Raw genomic sequence first — 23,114 nt, forward strand, 5'->3', positions numbered from 1 at the left:
AGTTTCAGTTTATCTCAAAAAAAAAGAAAGGATTCCGTCACGTCCCTAAAAACACCTGGGCTTGTGCTTTTACAGGCAATAACATGGCAGTGTAAAGGGCAGGTAGCTATTCATATTGTTAAATATAACCCTAAATTGGGTCAGGCCAAAACAACATATCTTATTTGTATTCCCACAGCAACAAAGGAGCCGTTGGTGAGAGACTGGAAGAGAAGCTCTCGTGAATCCAAGCGGAACAGCATCGCAGGCGCCCACAATGCACCAGGACAAGTCTCTGGAATAAGTGGCAAGTCAAACCAAAGCCTCATGCTGTGCATTTTTCTCTGGGTTTATTTACCTGCTGATATCCCTAACAAGATGTATCATTGGTTCTGAGTACCTGTGATCTGCTTAATATCGTTTATGCTGCCCCTTTCTGTTGCCTCTTTCTGGAGCTCTAGCAGACAAAGGTCATTTGGCCAATCAGAAGAGAGAATGAGAACCTCTCCTCTGATTGGCTGACTGTTTTTGAGTGGTTTGTGGTCGGGCCAATCACAGGCAAGTAACTGAAACCTAAGCTGCATTCATAAAAATTGAAAAAAAAAAAAAAACAGCTGGTCGCGGTGGGCGGAGTTGGGCTGCGTCCGAAATCACCCCCTACTCACTATATAGTGACCACGCCATTTTGTAGTGGTGTCCGAATGTTTAGTGATTATTAATGTTCACTATATAGTGAACATTATCCCACAATTCACCGCGAAATGTAATGAACATCCGATGGTCACTAATTGGAGCAAGATATCCCATCATGCATTGTGGTCACGATCGCCGTTACCACACCGGCCAAGAGCGACCGGTGTAGCTACCAAATAAATGCAAGTAGTGCGAGCAGCCTCTCAATAAATGTGTCTGGACTGCCAGAGTTGTCGCGGCTTCCACAGACTGACAAACGTCAGAGCAAATTTTCTAACAAGCGTTATAAACTGACCACAGACTGTGGATAGCGAGGCTAATTTATGTTAGCCCGTCTATGGTGTTTTACATTATACGTTAGCATTAAGCTAGCGGACTTTATGCTTAGTTGTTGTGAACGTTGTTTCAAACTATGTGGGTTTGATTGAACATCTTTGATGCTTAAATATATATATTACCGCTTAATATATTGCTTTACTCCTCTTTTTATGTTGGTACCTATACACCCGTAGGTCTATGCTACACCGGCCGTTACCATGGTTGTATTCATGGTACCTACGCCGGCCGTTACGATCGTGGTCGGAACGTTTTAATTACGCGACGTAATACGTCATTAACTGTGCGGCGGAGTAGTGTCCGAAAGTGTTTTTTTATTTGACCAGTGAGTCCACTATATACAGTAGTCCACTATATTGAATTCACTATATAGTGAGTAGGGAGTAGGGAATGAGTGAGTGATTTCGGACACAACCCTTGTGTGTGACATCACACAAAGGAGGAAGTGCTATCCGCTCGTCTTAAAGAGACAGTTCCTACAAATGGGCGGTGTGCGTTTCTCCGTTTATGACCAGTTTGATGCATGGGGCAGTATATACGTGGCCCAGAGACCTCCCCAAGCACGAAAAAATAACCAAAATCACATTTTTCATGCCATGGGGCCTTTAAAGGGGACATATTATGGAAAAATCTCTTTTTGAAGGCTCTTTAACATATACAGTATCTGGGTGTTTGTCTTGCCTTCCGGGCCCTAAAAGGTGAGAATTGACAAAGTGATGCAACTAGGTTTCAAATTTGCATAATATATATAGGTATTATTGGAAACCTTGAGGTTTCCAATAATCATGCCAGATTGATGTTCATAGATTTCTCATCCGCCTTCAATACAATACAGCTGTTAATCCAGAGACTGAGAAACAACTTTGGCCTGAAAGGCAGTATTGTCTGTTGGATCCTAGATTTTTTTGATATGAATGGGCAGTTCTCTGACTTATCTGTAACATCTGGCTCACCTCAAGGATGCGTCCTTTCCCCTCTGCTGTATATACTGTACACAAATGACTGCTGTAGTACTTCTGAAAACTGTCACATATTGAAGTTCGCGGACGATACTGTTATAGTGAGCCTGCTGAACAGTACTGAGACTTCACATGGTCCTGTGTTTGAATATTTCCTGAAATGGTGTGAGGAATCTTTTTTATCTTTGAATGTCTTGAAGACAAAGGTCTTGTGTATTGATTTTCGACGTGTGCAGCCCTCTCCTGTAAGTAAAGTGATTGAGGGTCAAGAAATTGAAATTGTTGAGTCCTATAAATATTTAGGCACTACTATTGACAACAAACTGTCATTTGATAAAAATATGGACTCGTTACATAAGAAAAGCCAGCAGCGCCTTTTCTGTCTTCGAAAACTCTCTAAATTCCAGGTTGATTCGTCCCTGATGATAATGTTTTATCGTTCTTTTATTGAATCTATTATTGCATTCTCCTTCATTTGTTGATTTCAATCTCTGAAAGTTAGAAACCTACCTAATAAGGTTGTCAGTGGCAGCAGTAAAATCATCGGGTATGCTAGATTTTTAACTTTAATAAATTAATCATTTAAATTTAATAAACAGCTTTGGGGCAACTGTGATGGTTAAATGACTTGTTATGGGCAGAATGGAGCTCTCTGCTTTCTTAGCTGAAAACCTAGATCAGAGCTTCCGTCCCAGTGTCCCAGCTCTTGTCTTTGGCGGCACCATGATACAAACACGCCCCGTAACCTGTAATCTCTTATTTATGACAGATAAGACTACACAAATATACACATAGTAACATGTATATATATAAAGTTATCCACCGCTCCAGGGATTGCCTTCTCATCAGCTTTGTTGAAAACAAATGCACATGGCTAAAGAGGAAGGGGGGCAAAACAGTGAAAAGCAACTGGACTAGCATGGTTTCCCTTTAACAATGCAGAAAGTCAAGTGATCACTAATATTAACAGATGATTCATTTTAAATAGAAAAGAAGTTCAAAGACCTATCACTCAGTCTTGTTATTTTCTTCCTTCTTATCCAGACACAAAGGAAAGATTCACAAGTAAAGTGGAGGGTGAGTACTACGCTCTGTACTTCATTTCAGACTCTCATACAAGCAGATGTCAGTTTTTCTGCCCACCGTTTATTCTTCAGTTAACTTCATTTAGTTTGGATTTAATTTGACTGTTTCACCTCAGTAGGCATTTTGAAAAGAGAGGGCATAAACAAGAGCTCTGTCTTCAGAATGAGTCATTTTCAAAAAGAGTTTCCACAGTCCATACAATTTTATCTTGCCTGTCTTTTCACCTTTTCAATTTTGCTCGCATGAAAGAAATTCACTTTCACACAATGTCTTTCATCGTGAAAAAATGGTTTTCAATCGGAATATTTTTTATCATCTTAATTACTGCTGTGAAAATATAACGTCTTTGGCTTTTCCAGTAACGGGATTCTTGGAGAGTGTGCAACATAAAAAAACAAGGTTTCTGCAGAGCTCTTGTTTATGACCTTTTTTCTCCTGAGTCATGCCAAAAGCATATTTGGAAATGTATGCTATGATTTTAAAAAGCAAAAAACAAAAGTTGCCAAACTGAAGAATGAGCATGTGGCAAGTGGCAGTTTTACCACTTAACTTATATTTGATTGGAATCCATTAGCTGCGGCAGAAAGCGCACTCAGCAGGACTTTTTTTTTTTTTTTTTTTTTTTAACATATGCACAGATGATAAATAACACAGTGGGTTAACGTCCATTGCAGACTTAAAGAGGAACGCCAGTGTCAGTGGGAGGGGATCCATGGTCATCACCGGGTGGCAGCTGATCAGGAGGCAGTTCCTGGCGCTCTTTATCAAGCGCTTCCACCACGCCCGGAGGAGCCGCAAGGGACTCATTGCCCAGGTAATGGCCTCAGTCTGTCATATTGATGAATTGAAGGGTTATACTAGGAGGGGTTACATGGGAGGATCAAGGTAGGATTGTATGAAATACATGTTGGCTTTCAAAATCAGTTAATGACATATGTGATAGAGTAAGCTAATTTCAGATCTGGTGGGAGAAGTCACGTCATCCATCTTGATGGAGTCGGCAGTCGGGGAATTTAACTTGTTGGAGGGAAAAAATCGACACAGAAGGCAGCATGAAAGTGAACAGTTAGAAAAATGTGTGGAGCAGCAAACCAGAATGATGTAACATGCTGTCAATAAACTGCACATCCAATAATCATCTCCACCTCCCAAAGGATGCCATGTGTTGTATCAGAGAATACCTGGGGGGGGGGGGGGGGCGTGCGAGGCTCAAGCCAGCATGAACGTGTGTTTATTGAGGATTTTGCTCTTTTCATCAATCACTTTGTGTGAGTAGAAATGTGTCAATATGAAGGCGTCATGCCTCAGTGTTATGAATGTATTATACCAGTGGAAAAAGTCTTTTCAGCCACAGCGGCATCAGTTTTTACCTGATCGCCGTGATTGGCACCGGAAAAGCAAAGTGACACCTACGATTAGGTATTCTCTCATTTTACTCTGCGCTAATCATGTGTTTTCATTAGCGACGTATTAAAAGTGATCGCATAACAATTACAGACATGACAGACTGCTATTAGCCCATTACATGTACGTCTATATTATTTTGTTTCTCATAAACATAATTTCAAAAGTCAAATTCAATAAACCCAAGTAATTTAAACAAGTCAAAACCAATTTCGGTTACTAGCAATTTCAAGAAAGTTAAGCAGTGTTTTGTTTTTTTTTTTCACCAAGTTTGAAAACCTGTGTTCTCGCTGAAATTATGTTGACACGTGTGTATCAGCCTCTCACCTAGAATCACAGTCTATGTATATCTTGTTGTGCCGTCAGTTATGACAACTGGCATGCTGAAATAATCAGAAGTGAAAGTGGCTGAATTGCAGCTCATCCAGTCCACGCTGTGGTGTGTACGTAAGCCACAGAGGGAGAGAGAGAAAGAGAGAGAGAGTTTCACCTTTGTGAGGTGTATAGGTTGTTCCTGTAATTTGCTGCAGTACCAATCCCCATTAGTCACTGTCAATCTCGGAACGTCCCTCTTTAGCGAGGACGCAGAGCAGGATGGATAAGGGTGCGAGTGTGTACGTACAAATGTGCACAATGTCTGCAAGGGCGCACCTGCTACCTCTCTTTATTCATTTGGCTAAAGCCCCCCACCCCCCAATCCCCCCAACCCACCTTCCCTCCGATCATGTCAACAGCCCCCATTGTCAGCAGATATGATTGTGTGGTGAGGTAATCTCCTCAAATACAAGCGGTTAGGGGGAATATAAAAGAGATTATGGCGTGTAACACAAAAGGAGTGATTTATGGGGGATGAAAGTTGGGGGACAGGCGAGTCCTGGCAATGTCAGGATCAGGGAGAAGCAGCCATTGGTTTAACATGGCGGCGGAGAAGTTGAAAGGTTCACACTGAGCTCCGACTGCAATGGCCCATTGTATTGGAACAGGAGACGACGCATGTTTTGTAATTCACAATATCTGCTGTTGTATCTGTTTGTCACTGCGGCGCATGAAGTGTTCCCTTTGTGTTTAAGTTTCTGTACTCTTCTTGTTTACTGTGAACATTATGTTTCCACCAGAGATAACAGCAGTTTTACTGACTGTCTGCTATATTTTATTTGAATAGAGTGTCGAGAGAAAAAAAAAAAAAACACATTAACACTTCAGAAAAAATATTCAAGGTGATGCTATTATCCACTTTAACACAAGATGCGGCGATAAAGCCATTATTCACAAACACAGCTAGAAAGACAGAAATGTTTCCCGAGAAAACAAACTCAATCTAATGAGGTGCTTGACTTTGCAGAAACTAAAATTCGTCTTAATCGTGTTTTGTTGTTTATACCCGTTTTGCATATAATCCCATCCTCTTCTTTAAATCCCCGCTAAACTTGAGAATGCCATAAACTCATGCATTGTTCATGGGAATGCTTTGGCTTTGTGAGCGTAATGACTTCTCCCTGTTTTTTTGCAGATCTCTCAATGGGAGAAGTACCAGCTGTCACCTGCAATAACTGTTACTGAGAGAGAGAGAGAGGGTGCAGCGAAAAAAAGAATAGAATAGTTCTTTCTTTTGCAGTCTGCCATTAAGCTTTTAGGTCTCATTGCTACTCTTTATCTTCCTTCCAAGTACATTTCCATGGCCATGCAGCAAATTTAGGATTTTCAATTGTAGCATCTTGAATTAGCCTGGCAAATTGCATGCCCTGCAATTAATCAAGTGTACGCAAACCTCTCCCTAGCTGCGGGGTGTGTTCCAACCTACAAGTGATTAAACATTAAAGATATCTTGGATTTTTTTCTTTCCCACTGACCTTTTTGTCAGCTCTAACAATGAAATGAAAAGAGAATTACATAACAGAGAAAAGAGGATTGGATGGCAGGGTGGGACGGGGAGGTTGAGAAGGTGGTGGTGGTGGGGGGGGGTAATGGAAGTGTGGCAGCGTTTGGTGTTAAAAAAGGAAAGAAAAAAAAAACACACAAAAGACAAGAGAATAGCAAGAAACTAATTATATCTGAGTGGCCAGATGGTGGTGGCAGTGTTGGAAGTGTTTAATCAAACTCATAAAGCATGCAGAAGAGCCCAAACAAGTTGGTGGGGAGCATATTAATGTGCACACATTATCGCAGTGGTCCTGCTTCATTGTTGATTGCATCAGTCATTTTGTAGCACGTAATGACAGTGAGGGGGCCCGGGGAGGGGAGTGATGAAATTGATCTCATACTGAATCTTGTCCTTTCATGCTTTACACACATACACATGCATCTGTATCACCCGCGCCGACAACCGCTGCAGACCGCATAGTGTTTGCTTTTGTTTCCCCCCTCCCCTCAGTTTAAAGGGAACCAGCGATATTTGTATCACTCTCCTCCTGCTCTCATTTTTTTGTAACATTACTGTACATGGGTCATCAAATGATCACAGCTTTTTTCATGAGTTAAAAATGAAATATTGTATAAGAAATGATTGGAATGAAGCTGCGAGGCCGATTTGGATAGGTTGTTGTCTAAAATCCTTTCACATTAGCGTCTCAAAAATAAAATAAATAGACAAAAAAGTTACTTTAAAATGCTAAGGCAGTGCAGTTTTGTGAGTGATTTATATTTATATATATATCTATTTACTTATATATATCTATTTTTACTCTCCGGTACCATGGCAAGTACCTCGCTGAAGAAATACCCGATGACTTTATTGAAATCACTTGCTTTTTTGTTGAAATCTTTATAACATCTCACTGTGTGACATCAAAAGAAGTCGTCAGATGTGGCAGTATGCTTTAATGAGATATTTTGACTTAAAACTCGTTACTCTCCTCCCAGGTGGTCTTGCCTGCCGTCTTTGTGTGCCTGTCTCTGATCTTCTCACTCATCGTCCCGCCTTTCGCCGAATATCCCAGTCTGGAGCTGCAGCCCTGGATGTATGGTCTGCCCCAGACCACGTTCTACAGGTAACTACGGGGTGGTGACGCATTTAAATGCTCACAACAGAAAAAAAATGTTACATTTACTGTAAGTTGTGTATTTCCTTTGCTGCTGGTTAATCTGATACAACATTTACATAGTTGAAAGTTTTGGCTTTTATATTCTTACTATTACCAAGAGACAACAAGATTTCCCAGATCCCTTTCCCAGATCCCAGGGAGAAATCCTCTACTGTTCCTCAGAGGGTGTGAGTTTGATGAAGTGGGCAGTTACTACTGTTACAAACAGGCCGGAGAAATGAACAGTAAACCTAAACTCTTCAAGAGAGTGTGTTACTCCAGTGACAGAAAATCAAACAGAAAAAAAGTCACCGTGCTGCTCCTGGTGTTTGATTGCCAGGAGATTTCTACATGGTTGAGGTCGTCAATCTGAACACGGTCCTGTGCTCGGCTGCAGCTTGGTATTCAGTCATGGAACATCACAGACAGAACTGGTGACAAGGCACAGCCATGGTCAACAGCCACTGACAAGAAAGGATTATTTACTGCAGAGGATTTAGATACAAAACAACACTTTTTAGAGGTAAATAGATGAGTAGCTAAGACAAAATATATTGTGGAATGTGTCATCGACTTAATATGGATGTGACTTTACTATGATTTTAAATACTCACATTTGTAAGCTCAAAGTTGCTGCTGTCTGATTTACCTTTCTCCATAAAAATGCCAAATGTACTCTAATATACATCATGGTTTACAGGCTATCATAGTCATCTTGATACAAGCTGTTCTTGTGACATGAAGCTGTCGTTGCTTATTGAACTTGAAGGTATTTCATTTTGTCTGACAGCACTTGGCAGAAATTCATTTTGAGGATGTCAAAATACAATTAACTACAGCCTCGCATGAAACTGGTTTATTTAAGATAGAATCTTAGCTCTTGGTCAGAATGACACGATACACTTGTTTGACAGGATCTAAATGATGCAACATACTCTCGTCCACGGAGAGAAAACAAACCTGGATTGATTTCATTCCACATATTTTGTTTTTAGCGCGGTGATAAACCTTCTGCCTTTACTGACTTTTACAGTGGAATTATCAAGTTTTGACACTGTGCAGTTGTATATTTATATTTCACTCGTGTATTTGTTTAATAAATGACATTGCGCTTACTAGTTGACACGTATTACACTTTCAGAAGTAGCTCATTGAGGAAACTGGTGCTATTACATTTTCAACTAGCTTTCCACCGGAAGCTAGAAAAAAAAAACCAATCATCACTGTAGAAGCTGTGCTCTGTTTTCATGCCAAAATTGTTTTCATCTCTACATTTTTTAAGCTAACTACTCATCTGAAACCAATCAATTCTGTCTCTGCCCCTCTCTGTCCATGGTGCTGAAACAGTTCAACCACTCTACCTCTGTCCATGGTGCTGAAGCATTCAAACTGCTCCACCTCTTTTCATTGTACAGAGGTGTTAAAAATACTCTGCCTCTGTCCATGGTGCTGAAACATTAAACCCCAGTCTCTCTCTGCCTCTGCCCATGGCAGTTAAACATTCAGTACATAGCAACAAGCATCTAGCCACAGGTGATTCAAAAACTCCAAGCCATATACTGCTAACTAGAGATGTCTAATGTATGTAGATATTATATCCCATCATGTAAGAGGGCATGCTGCTATCCACTGAAAATAATTTCATCATAGTGGTACATTTTCACCAAGGGTTCTCAACAAGAACAAGACATTTCCATCATACAGTGAAAAATAAATCCCCTCTTGTAGACTGTTCCTAGAACAAAGCGTTAATATGACCTGTTAACATTCTCCACTTCATGCTAATTAAGAACACCGTGCAACAAGTAGAAAGAAAATCCTGGCTCACAATTCATTTGTGAGATTTCAGAGCCAACTTCTCAACAGACTTTGCCACATCGACTCTTATTCCATACATAAACCACTCATTCAGTTTCCTTGGGAACTGTTCTTGTGTGACACATTTTGAGACAGCAGAGTTCTTAATTTTTATGACATTCCCTTTGGCCAATTACTAAATATTGTCTTCTCTTGAGTGACTTTAAAGCACCCTACCTGGTGATGACTGTGATTAAAAGTAGTGTGCCTTTTCATTCATTTTCATGCATCCAATCCATTCAGGAGGAGCATTGTTGTACTATATACCCCATAAATCCCAATGATCCATTTTAACGTAGTGTGATTAAAGATAATGATTGATCTAATTTAGAAATTCAAGGGGCTTTGGACTCTGCCCACTAGTGTTTAACAATGTATAGCTGTGGCAACAATGTACCATTTATATTTTTCTCTTCTGATAAGATGGATTTATTATTTCAGAAAATGTAAGGTAATGTTTACACTTAAATTAACAGATCAACAAGACATTAGTCTCGTTTTCCATATTACTATGCCAGCGTCGTTTGACTTCCCTCTGTTATCTCAGTTTCAAATATCCATGATGTCTCATTTTGACTAGATGAACTATTCATTAGTTCCACTGTTTCTGCATATAAGCACAAGTCTTCATTTTGGAACTATCCAATAGTTTCATTATCTTGAATAACGTGGTAACCCAGCCATTGTTAATTGCAAAACAGATGGCTGCACATTATCCATTTTTACAATCAGACCACTTGAATTACACTCACTGGTGGCCAAGGAAATGACCGTATGACCTTCATGGAGACGCCTCTAAATGAGACAATGAACACTGTATTAATCCAAATGGTTGGCTGGGCTATGGCCACAGTTGGCAGAAAGCCATCATGATGGTCTGTATGAAACACTGTATTTTAACTCCCACAGCACCCATGAGATAAAGGCCAGAGTGTGTGTGGTTAGTAATGAGGAGGAAATTGGAAAGGGAAGATTGTTTAACTGAGACTTGGAGCTCAGATATGTACAGGACACTCAGATAATGATGAAAGGCTGTGAAGAGTCTGTACTGTACACAGAATCTTGAACAGGCTCATATCAGTACGTGTTCGCACAAGGGTGCACCTCAAGGCAGAGCTGTGCTATATAGGAAAAAGTACACATCATACCACTCAGTGGTTTCTTACAGTCAGTGGTGTTTTGGGAATTCATGTTTTGACTCTTGGGCCAAAAAAAAAAAAACGGTTGGTAACTGCAATGATTTTTCTCTCACTGTTGATTAAGCTAACTCCAGCGGCATGCAGCATTGCTATCGAGTATTTATTTGAAATACACCACACCTGAGCCCCCAGTGCAAATTTCTCATTTCCTTTCAAACCTTCTTGGAAGTCAAGATATATTTAAGATTAATGGCAAATCTAAACTCCTGAGCTTTGCCAGTGTGGAAAACAGATCAGACAACTTGTAAACTCTTAATCAGCAGTGACAGGAGAAAGATTAGAAGACTTGTAAAGTCCTAACCAATTCTGACACCCTGTTGTTGTATTCCAAGCAAATGGCAGATTTTAAATGTTTTTGTTGCTTAGAGTAGTTGATTCGGTAAAACTGTAAAATATCCCACTAAGATTATTTTTCTGGGGACCAGACTGTCACTGACTGAATTTGAAAGTCCGCGAGTATCAAGTAATCGGCCACTTGATGTGACACCATTCAAACCAAGAATAGAGGTCAAGAGTTAGACACAGCGCACTCAGCTTCATTGTACTGTAATCTCAGCCGCTATTGACTGTTGGCAGTCGTCTCTTTGTGAATCTGGACATGGCACATAACCTCACAGATGTCTGGTTGCAAATATCAAGCATTTTGATATCATTGAGGCTGAAGAAGTCATTCTGGAAATCGATTCAGCTGTTGATGATAGACCACCGCTCTCTCACACAGTGGACAGTAGATCTCAGATGACTGGTCATGATCAAAGAGACTCTGATTAGTATTTTTGTTCTGAATCCCTGGATGGCCATTTTATCAGTCCTGTAATCTACATTTTCACACTCTTTTTTTCCCTGTGGCCTCTGCAGCACTCACCACCCCCTCTATTTTTTCAGTCCTGTAATCATCTCGTGCAGAAGCTGAGCTCACACTGTCCTTGAAGCAGTCAGTGCCACAACACTTCTTTTCTTGTTGATTTTTGTTTTTTTTGAGAACTCAACATGTTATTAAGATTTCTTTCATTTTCTGAGTGACAGGCTGTTGTTCATGGTTTGAAAAGATGTGTGCCCTCTCTGGGATATAACACTCTAAACTATTACAAATTCCGATGTTTGCATGCGTATTTACATAAATTATATTTATAATTTACACAGCAATGATGGGCCAGATAATGTGGAGGTGTCTCAGGTGGTGGAAACGTTGGTCAACAACCCCGGCTTTGGGACCCGCTGCATGGATGGAAACCCAATACCGTAAGTGATAGTGCAAACAAGACATCACCATAACAGTACCCCATTGTGCACATGTATCCATGTCAATTGGTACTTATTAAGTGTTAAACATTGCAAGCTGTGTATTTGAGGCTCGGAGTCGCACACCTGTGTACATGTCTGATCCATGTCTGTGTCTGCTTCAAGAAATCCTGCTGCAGAAACAGAACAACCTGCAAGGGAAAAAAGAGGCCATCTAACCCAGAGCATTGGGAAGGAGAGCCACTCTGCATGATTTTGAAAACCAATTTCTAAGAACAAATTTGATCAATAAATGATTAGCCTTTTCAAGCACTCTCCAGATCATCGTGATCAGAATAAGTTGAATAATGAATGCCATTTTTAGAGCTAAGAATGAAATGGAATTATTACTGAGCTTTGGGCATGAGTAGCTGGCAAATGCTTGTGCATCCTAAATGGACTGAGAGGCCGACTGTGTTAAGTTCTTCAAACAATAGACACATCTTTTAATTTAGGTATTATCCAGCAGCTATTAAAAATGTATTACTTGTGACTCATGTTGTTTATACTTAAGTGGATAAAAAAAGAAACTCCCTCTATGATGTTCTGTGCCACATCCATTCAATGTAATACTCTTAGCATGTTTTTTTTTGTTTGTTTTTTTTACACAGCATATGCAAATGTTGAGAGAATATTATGCATTTGATGACTCATCAGTTAAAGGGATAGTTCAACATTTCCGATAATTAAAAGTAATGAACCGACCGCTATGATTATAAGGATTATGGCAATATTGCCAAAATGTTGAACTATCCCTTTAATACTAATGAAATACTAAATACTGTTCTGCAAATTTGCCAAAATGTTGAACTGTCCCTTTAATACTAATAAAATACGAAATATGGTTCTGCAGGAAGTTCCCATGCTCCTCCAGTGGATCCGATTGGTTCACTCCACCTGTCGATCAGTCAGTCGCCGACATCTTCATCAACGGGAACTGGAACATGTCTAACCCCTCCCCCTCCTGCCAGTGCAGCACGCCTAAACGGACCATCATGTTACCCGACTGTCCACCCGGGGCTGGAGGGCTCCCACCACCGCAGGTTGGTCCTTAAAAATGGAGCCTGAACCCTCTGTTTGGGAGGGTTATGTGTGGTAGTCAGAGCTACCATTAAATTAAGATGTGGAGTGCGAGTTGCTGCTGTGTCAGTGTCAGTCTGAGGCCTCTTGAGCAAGACAGTGAAACCCTGCCGGAATCAGGGGTTGGTTGCTGGTCGTTCAGCTCTTTGCTCAGATCCCACACACACACGCTTGGATGTGTGTCACAGAGGGATAAACTGCGGGAAGAGTGCGAAAAGGTCTGGATGTAAAAAAATAAATAAATCAGTGACACAACAGTACAATAAAAATGCTTATCATGGAAGCTTTTGGCTTACAGTCTGAAAGTCCCAGTCAGCATCATTTTGATTTGAAAATGTAAAGGTACTTACTAACAAGGAATTTGCATTGCATTGCAAAATGTAAATCAGCCTTTTATGCGGCGTTCCTTTTGTGAACTAGCGTGCATGCATGAAAGCAGGGCCAAAATTGATTCCAATGAAAATACACTGAATTGGTCTTTGCCACTGATTCAGCTTGGTCCCCATCTTGCCCAAAGATTCAATTAAAATATAAATATACTGTGTGTTTGACTCTTTTAGGTATACCAACCTTTCACCCTGTAGCTTCTTTTAGGACATGCAGTTCCAGCTGCAGGTTTATCTGCTCATGTCACAAGCCCCGAGAGGTTTGTGTATCTCATCCTGCATAAGCCAGTGCCGATTCTTTATTGGCCATTACTTTTAACTATATACATGGCCAAATGTAGCTGGGGGAAAATGTCGCGTGGCTAACCTGAGATTTAATCCAGGCCTGGAGTGATGTTTGCCGAGTGAATAAGTCACGATGTGGAAGGAAAGTAGAGTCTCATTTGGAGCTGAATGGTTTTCACTCCTGTCTCCCAGTGTTAATAAGAAATTTAAGCTTGGGAGAGAAGAGTCGGTGAGGTTGCCACCTCTACTCCGGTGTCATTTTATAAGGCCTCATCTGTTTGCCTCTGCTTTGTGCATGTGTTCGCATTTTAAGTGATTTGAATTTCAATATCTCCTTCCTCACCCCACTGACATCTGCCAAAATTTCCTCTCGGAGTCATATGATGGTAGAGAATTGCTCTGTGGTAGGTTTACCCCAAATAGAGTGAGAAAAGAAGCAGAGGGATCTTGGAACTTGGCTGCATCAGCGGCATCTCTTCTACAAGCTAGCTGATTTACAGTTTTGTAATTTCATTTTTCATACAGACGAATGATTCGTGACCTGCAGCAGACACAGGTGGTGTGGTCGTGGTACAGGTCGGATTGCATTCTGTTCACATTCAACGGCATTGTAAGACAAACTGTTGTTTGGCAACAGTTTGCAAATCATTACATCTGTCTTTGCCATAGCCATAGCATTTCTGCTGGTCTTTTCAATAACAGTGAACTTTGAAACTTTGGGAGAGTCACACTAGTCACAAATCACACATTGCCAGGTGGAGGGTCTTGGTACTGAACTGTGGAGGTGGGATGGTGTGGCAATAAACCCTGTGTGGGCAGGTTGGCGTAAAACAAAAACTGAATTATAAGCATTTGTGTGTGTGTGTGTGTGAGTGTGTGATGGGCACAGACATGATGATAGTTTAATGCCAGAATATTTCATATGTATTCCCTACAGAGATAATGTATGATAATGTATCTGCATGTTGGATCTTGATTAGTACATCAAGGCTTATTCCCACCAGTTTGCCCACACATGTTGATTGTGTGCGTATCTATACTTCTCCTTTCACTCAAGTACTTGACTCAGTGCTAAATTATTTTTGACTTACATTTGAATATCATTTTCTCTGGCCACTAGTTTAAAAAGTGCTCCATTCATGCTCCACTTAAGTGAATTAACTCAACATAGAAGAATTAAAGTAGGCCAGAGATAAATTTAGTGGTACAACCATTAAACAGGCTAATACATCTGCTTCACAATAATTCTATGATTAAATACAATGTACTTGTAATGAAATGTATAGCCTATTATACACTCTGCTCACAGGAGTTATAGATTTCAGTCTATCACTGTGTTTTCACACTGGCTGCTGCTTTGCAAACTAAATGATGCTGTAAAACCAGTTGAAGTGTTGGCATCAGTTTTCATTTGCACTTGAAACAAACAACACACTCAAACATTTTTTTTAAATTTCCATAAAAGTATTGAAAGAAATATAGTAATTTGATGTTTTTATTGTGCCTGCACTGTGTACGGCTGAGTCTCTAGTGTTATATACAGTTTATATATTTGCTTTATTTCAGACACAGATTAGGTCCATAGAGACAAGACAATGAAACAAACAAAAACAAAACAACGACACAACAGTAAAACACTTTAACAATTTTAAAAGCTCCTATAGAGATTGTTATTCCAGTGGTTATGAAGATCAGATGTATGCCCATAGCAGCTTTGCTTAGGGCTAATTAATGCTTTTATACTAGTGTTCTTGGACTTGTCCAAATGAGACGTGAATTTGTACATCAGCTGTCTCTCCAAGGGTGGGAACACCACAATTTACAAACGGCTGACTTGCATGGTGCCATCTGGAGACACAAAGCAGCAGTCCCATAGCATCATTGAAGGCCACAGCGAGCCTCTGCATGCTGCTGTTCTTATATCAGGAATACAGCTTTATACAGTTCATTTTTTTTATTACTACATCGTTATAGCTCTGGTGGCGTAGAGACTGGGTGAGTGAGTCTCGAGTGAATTTGACTGCAGCAACAGTTTACACCTTTAAATTTAATATTAAAATCTTTTCAGTACTGGGAACATACGTGAAGTAGTTGCTGCAAGCCCTGCACTGTATGGGCTAAATATTACAGTACCAGGTCATTAGTGAGGGCGCACATGAGATGATTGACAACAGAGTTTCAGACAAAACAGCCTGTCTTATAACCATTTAACCATCTGGATAGATCATCCATATGGACATTAAACATATGGAGAGAGTATTCCGCTGTGAACATGACAACACACATGCGTACTTTCAATCACACATGATCCAACAACATAGATATTGTTCTCGTCGCATGACTTGAAAATCTAATTAAAGTTCCTCTCAGTGAAGATACCATTTTTCTTTTTCTCCACTGTTGTTGAAAAAGCTTGGCAACTTTTAGCATTAAGTCCATCGTAGAAGTTTAAGCAGTCACCGTGAGTTCAATGTGCAAAGCGCTTATGAAGTTGCGAAGCGTTATTTCAGCCGGAGCCCTTTAGGGAAGTGACGGAGCTGTTAAAAAGAAATATTCTGAGCCATTTCTGAAAAACACAGATATATCTGAAACAATCTTGTCTCATTATTGCCGTGGTCTTCCCCCCTTCTGTATTTGACACACTTTGTCATCTCAGAAGGACGAATGGGACGTTAAAAAAGACAGTTAAAAAAAAAAAAGGGACTCGGGGAAAAAGGCAGCCACTTCTAACGAGCAGGACATGAAATGGCACAGAATGATTCTGCCGGGCTCGCCTGTCTCTCCTTTATTTTCTCCTTCCCGATCCCCTATGCCTCCCTCCTATATACAGTGCCACACTTTGTAATGTGCCATTTCACACCCGCCACAGATCTGTAATGCCTCGTTGAACCTGTGTGAGTCTCGCTGCGCGCTCCTTCCTGTGACAAGGCCATTCGGGGGCCACTTTAAAAGCAACTGTCCAGGTATCATGTTATAGGATGATTGTCGAGACAGTCAAACAAGAGAAGTGCCCTTTGTGTAACCTTATTCCTTTCCCTGACATTCGGCCCTACCTCATGACAGCCCTGTCAAGGACTCCCCCATTTGTTGAGGCGCCACTTGTGTCCTCGGTTCCCCCGCCAGGCCATCAAGGTCTTCCTTTTCTAACATTTCCTCTATTTAGCTCTTTCCTCATCTTCACCTGCTTCTTCCACTTAAACAGCCTTATTCTTTTTCATTTATGTGCTTCTCAGCCCGAATCTCTCTCCCTCGCTCTCTCTCTTGTTTTATGAATTGCTGCTACTCTTCTACTTTACTGGATTTCTACTTTATTGTGTCATGCTGTAAGTGACTGGTACTTTTTAGTACACTTAGCCTTAGTAAAAAGACCACTTACAAAGGCCAATTCTTGCCTGCATCCTATTACATTCACTTGCATCATGTCTCCCTTTTATTCACAACATCTTATTTTTGTTCCCATCCAGATCCTGTAAAGGGTTATTAAATGGACTCTCGTTTAGCATGGAAACAACCTTGAGGACATTGAGTTATTATCATGCAACGAGATCATTGCCAGTCATCTCCCTCTGTGGCTAAAGGAACTTTCAAATTAGGCTGAGAAGATGTTACAAGAGGAGAATGTAGCAGTAGAGGAGTGAGGCGATGAGAGCATTTGTATGCAATATGCATGCCGTTAACAGTCGCTCTCCTCTGTTCATCACCTTCTTTTTTACATAATGCAACACTTTATTTACCGGGGCGGCCGGGGTCAGTTTTTGTAATGCAGTAAAACCTGCAGGCTGTGTAACCTTTTATTTCATTATCTGAATTCTTAAGAGATTTATAGCATCTGGAAGAAGTGTGCAAATGAAAGCCGCTGACCTCAGGCCCCTTTTTTCACTATTAGTCAAAAGACCTCTCTTCACTAGCATTCAAGCTACTTTCCTTAGCCCATAACCCTGTACGCTTCATTCTCCAACCATCTTTGCCTCCCTGCTGTTAACTGCAATCCACCGGTGGGGCCATAACACACGGTTTACAGTTTGGAATGTGCAGTGCATAAGAGATGCATCCACCGCATGTAGTGTTGTATATAGTGTGGCTGTCAATGCTGAAATATACAATACAGAGTCAGAGGAGTGTATTATTTTCACAGATTGAGAGAATGGTTGCTTGTGCTGAGGAAGGAGAAATGTTGTGATGGATATGAATAAATGAATATGTCATGTTGTTAAACTCGCATGTCCGTGTGCTTTGCCTTTACAGTCAGCGCCGTGTTGGTTACCTGTAGACCGCGGTCAATCACAGGGGGGGGGCAGGGGCACATATTAATAATTAAAAAAGTCCAAGGCAGAGACCACCCACAGAAGCTGAGCACATTGTGTGGATGTATTCCCTTTGACCTGAAAAGCTTCTCCTGTTGAATAAATCATGACAAAGTGTACCGGCTTCACACTAGTTTTTTTTTCTTTTTTATCTTTTATCCCGCCCATCCTCTGAATATGCCCTTGAGAAACTACAGAAAAGACGAAAAAAAAAAAAACATGGACACAGCACCACGGGAGGTAGTGTGAAATCATTGTTTCCATGGAAATGGCAGGCAACAGTAAGCCCATTATCAATTCCGCGGTATTGACTCTCGTTCACTGGTGATATTTAACCTTCATAGATGAATAGGCCGCCATGCGTGCAGAGGAATTGATAAAGCCGCCACGTTCATCGTATTACGATTGATGTCTTTATCATTTGGAGACTGGCCTAACTACAGCTTGCTTGCAAATTACTCTCCTTGGACTCATCTATCACGGTATTGAAGCTGAGCATTGGCTTAGGCATTTGTGTAAGAAAAGGGAGTTCTGCATGTAAAATAAAAGCTACAACTCGTTTAGAAGAGTATTTGTTGAGCTGTGATGAATGTACATGATTGTATAGTGCAGCACAAAGCTGTCTGTGGTCTATTTGTTTAGATTTGGAACATTTCAAATCAGCAGAACTGACGTGTCATTACTATCTAATTGTGTCATTTATTCATGCTGCCGGATGTTGTCAGGTTTTCTCTCAGACAACAGCTCAGTCAGCTCCGAGCCCCTGCCGGTCCGCACTCAACCTGGTGAACACAACAGCCTGACACATCCTTTTCTCCGCCGGGGCTTTGTCCATGTGTCACTTTGACTCCCCCCAACACCCGCAGATCCATTTTAGTGTAAAACAAGCTGTCCGGTGCCACCCTCTCAGCAGAAGGCAGGAGACGCCCGAAAACAAAAAGCAGAAAGGTCATTGGCTCGCGAGGTGAAGCAAGCTGTGGATGAGGCAGCAGTTTCCCCTCTTTGTTGTGTCTAAACATAACATAACATAACACAACAGGACTGGATGGAAATCTGTCGTCAGGCGCAGACATGTTTGACTCTGCAGCTTCCTGTTGTTGTTAGAAAACAGTTGTCGGTAATCTAGCAAGTGTTTCACACACCACTCCGGTTATTATCTAACTGAGTTGTGTATGACTGTTGTGATGTGATCATATCGGACATAATCGCACAACACAATGGAATCCACTGAAGTGAAGCGCAGCTCCTGAAAACACGCCTGGCGACACACAATTGCACAATAGACCACCTGTCACTTCCACTACCGGGTGCACCGGCGTTATACCGAGATGGAGAATTTCAGAGTGACTTAACACATATTGTTTTGCATGAAAACACAATTAACCTGATCATCACTTGGACAATTTCCTAGTCAGAGCGCCAGTAACCACACACCTTAAACGGACAGTTCACCCAAAATTCAAATTTTCTCATTATCTACTCACCCTCATGTCGACTAAGGGCTGGGAGAAGTTTCAGAGTCCTCCGTGCCTTCTCTGAGTTACAGCGGGGCTCGGCGCAGCACTGCATGTCCATATGACGGTTGCGAACGGAGCTCACTTTTCTTCGTCCAAAAGCACACACCAAAAAACATCCAAATACCCCATAGTGCTCGTCTGTAATGTCCCTCTTGTATTGAAGCCCGAACATGAGAAATTCTTCTGAAAAAAATTCAATAAGTCTATGTTTTAAGCTTGTTTGTAGCAGAAGCTCCCAGCACTGCTCTTCCTGGTCCGTCAAATCTCGCGCGATTTGCATTGACACCCAGTTCACGGCTCCGCAAATCGTGCGAGATTCCGGCAGAGCAACACTGGGAGCTTCTGCTACAAACAAGCTTAAAACATATACTTATTTAATTTTTTCGGGACAATTTCTCATGTTGGGGCTTCAATACAAGAGGGACATTACAGACGAGCACTATGGAGGTATTTGGATGTTTTTTGGTGTGTCCTTTTGGACAAAGAAAAGTGGGCTCTGTTCGCAACCATCATGTGGACATGCAGTGCTGCGCCAAGCCCCGCTGTAACTCCGAGAAGGCACAGAGGACTCTGAAACTTCTCCCAGCCCTTAGTCGACATGAGGGTAAGTAGATAATGAAATTTGAATTTTGGGTGAACTATCCCTTTAACATGACTGGCATTCTGCTTTCTCTCGGAAATTGTTTTTTTTTTTTTCTTTGTTGAAACGTTTTGCCTTAGAGGTACGGCTCGATATAAACAGAGCGAAGTCTGTTATCTCTCCAGCGCTGGAATATGCCAGCTCATTCAACAGATTTGATTACTCCTTAGTTTACATTTTCCTCACCACCCTTTGCTTCCTCGGCTATCAAGCTACCACTGTGTGGTGGAGAACCGATGTCAAACAGAATGTCAAGCACACTGAAGCCGTTCCCAGGTAATGAACAAGAGATGCGGGGCCCCCGGTATTGCACAATCACATAATGTCCCCATTTCAGTCCTTTTTTGATAGGGGATATGGACCAAAGCCAAAATAATTAGACCCACACTGACTGTGTGCTTGGGTATAAACACATTGCACACACAGCAGAGCGTACAAGCTCTTATTTTTGGTTTTTGTTTGTTTCCAAGTTCCTGTGGCTTTTCGAAAAGAGAAGCATGTTTGTTCAGAGATAAGCCAAGGTTGCTGTGCCGTTCGTCCTCCTTATCGCTGATTCATAAGCCAGATGGGTCCTCCTCTTCCTCTGCTTTCTCCTTCTGTTTGTTCTTTGCTTTATGACTTCAGTTTTCCTCCTCCTCTTCTCCTCCCTTCCGCTCTCCTCTCCAATTTTTTGCTTATGTTTCCACCCTTTTTTCTCTCTCCTCCCGTTCTGTTCTCTTGTCCTGTTTTGTCTTTGTTAATCTCATTTCACTTTTCCTCCTTGCTTTATCTCAATATATCCTCATCTCTTCACTTTCCTCCCTGTGCTGGCAATATCACATGCAGTAAAACCCAGACAAAAGGAGTAGTACTGTACAACCCTAAAGGGAGTTCTGGATGTAGACTTGCAAATATGCTAATTTACTACCTAATAGTTGGACATGCACTTCTTTAGTGTATAAACATTAAGGTAGCTGACACATGGGGCAACTGATTATTCAACACACCATGTGTAGATGTGTACCCACAGCTTTCACATCAATCTGTTTGTACACAAGGGCAGATAACCAGAGTAACTAGAGGGTATGTTGGTAAATTGCACTGCAGTCGGGGGTCTCAGTCGTGCTTTATCAAGGATCACTCTGCTAATTAGCATAGTGTTACCTTGCTAAATAAGCAGGGCTGAAACAGCTTGGTATCGATGTGAGTGTGTGAACCGGGTCGCATCAGCCTGCTCGTTGCGGAGTGTATTCATGGCAGTGTGTCGCACCCTCTCTTAATTGGATGTTTGAATGTACCCATTTATCCACAGAAGGGCATCTAATTAGGGTCCTTTGACATTAGACACAGCTTGTGCAGCTTTGGCGGGGGTCTAGATTTCAGCCAGGCTTCCCATAGCCAAGCTTAATTGACTATTATGATAGGGGTTGAGAATGTGTTCCATGGTGCTGTGAATGGATATCACCTGCAAAAATCTAGCTGAGTCTTGTTGATTTTTTTTTTTTGCTGCATAAACTGGATGTGTTTTTATGTGTGACTGAGCAGTCAGGAATCGGTCAGACTTTCTGCTTCTGATGCTGCACCACCCAGTTCAAGTGCTTTATTTTTAATGTATGGCCCGTCTCCTCAGATTAACCTTTCAGCATCTTAACTTTATCAATATTTTTGGATTAACGTTAGATGGCCCGATGATATCGTAAAAAAACAAACAAACATCACTCATAGCGATGAATATTACAGCTTCTGGCTTCTACTGGACATGGACAGAAATCAGAGTCAAATGTCCCTGTATGCACAAACCCACTTGGCCAATCAAGCTGATTGTGATTATGTTCTGAATTATCGCTGGACTGCAGCTCATTGTTTCTCGTCTCAAGGTCTGCAACGTTAATATTTTGGTTCCCTCTCACTGCTCTCATGGAGCTTGTTTTCTGCTGTGGGGAAGCAGCTGTTTCCAGTGAAAAAGCTCTGATAAATCCCTTTAGTGTTATCTCCCAGACCTGATGACGGCCTATTAGCTTGGCAGTGGCTAGGGATTACTGTTTGAGTGTCTTCCTCCTATTGCATTTTTTGTACAGACACATGCCTTCTTGTTGGATTCATATAAATATGTATTTTCATCTTCTTCTTTCTCTCTCTTTCTCTCTGTTTTAACAGACGTTATGTGGGCAGATGTGGAATGTGCGTTCTTTAATGATGCTTTCTTTAATTTCACTGCAAAACTATGTTCGTGTCATGTGACTCCTCCTCGTGTGATTAAAGAAATCACCTACTCTTGAATCTTTGTCTAATGAAGAGTGGAGGTGCTTTTTGTGGGGTGTTCAATAGATGAGTGAAAATTTGAGCCCTGCAGTGATTTGTTTGTTTGTTTCTCAGCACAGCACCTTCTATTTTTGCCTTGAGGGTGTGTGCACACCTCTAGTTTGTAAACCTGCTGCATGGTACCTGCTCAGCACCAGCAACAGACAAAGTTAGATCATCTGGCAAACTAAGTCCCTTAAGCATTAGCTGCTGAAGTGAGACATATTTTCAGGTAGAAACCAAAAGTGGATACCAAAGTTGGTACTAATTGTATGGCTGGAAATATGACTGAGAACAAAAGGGATGGCGTGCTCGACTCTAGTGTAAAGGTAAAACTGGGTGCCGGCTCAAAAATCGAAACAATGAAAAAACTGAAATGGCAGCACTCACAAAATAAACTTGAAACATTTATTTAACGCACAGCAGTGCCTGACGGACGCGTTTCAGCCCTTGGCTTTCTTCAGCGTGAAGAAAGCCAAGGGCTGGAAATATGACTGACTAAAACACTTTTTGACATATCTCTCAGGGGTGTAATTAGATAAACTGTTTACAGAAAAGGTAAAGGTTACTTAAATGTTTTGTTGTCTTTCTTTTCCTTGGGAACAGAGGATCCAGAACACCACAGACACACTGCTGAATTTAACTGGGAGGAACATGAGCGACTTCTTGGTCAAAACTTTTGAACACTCTGGTAAAACAAGGTAAGGCATGTCAGTTTATGCTCTTGAACGTGGTGTATCATTCAAGGGCTTTTTGTATCAGGGTACCTCACCGCATTGCCGTATCTTTCCTCTAAGGTGCTTGTTTT

General features: G+C 41.2%; 1 protein-coding gene across 3 annotated transcripts in view; it reads left to right on the forward strand.

Annotated features, from left to right (window-relative positions):
* LOC146969646 (phospholipid-transporting ATPase ABCA1) overlaps positions 1-23,114 on the forward strand; it is a 170,699-nt gene that overhangs the window by 86,733 nt on the left and 60,852 nt on the right. For all 3 annotated transcript variants that reach the window (XM_085760153.1, XM_085760154.1, XM_085760152.1), the window contains exons 27-33: positions 179-286; positions 3,012-3,044; positions 3,728-3,867; positions 7,317-7,444; positions 11,677-11,775; positions 12,668-12,857; positions 22,913-23,007. In XM_085760153.1, the coding sequence (XP_085616279.1) occupies positions 179-286; positions 3,012-3,044; positions 3,728-3,867; positions 7,317-7,444; positions 11,677-11,775; positions 12,668-12,857; positions 22,913-23,007 (793 nt within the window). The remainder of the gene's footprint in view (positions 1-178; positions 287-3,011; positions 3,045-3,727; positions 3,868-7,316; positions 7,445-11,676; positions 11,776-12,667; positions 12,858-22,912; positions 23,008-23,114) is intronic.

Source organism: Trachurus japonicus, chromosome 18 (assembly GCF_045865225.1).
Source record: "Trachurus japonicus isolate A0001 chromosome 18, Traja_1.0".
NCBI lineage: Eukaryota > Metazoa > Chordata > Actinopteri > Carangiformes > Carangidae > Trachurus > Trachurus japonicus.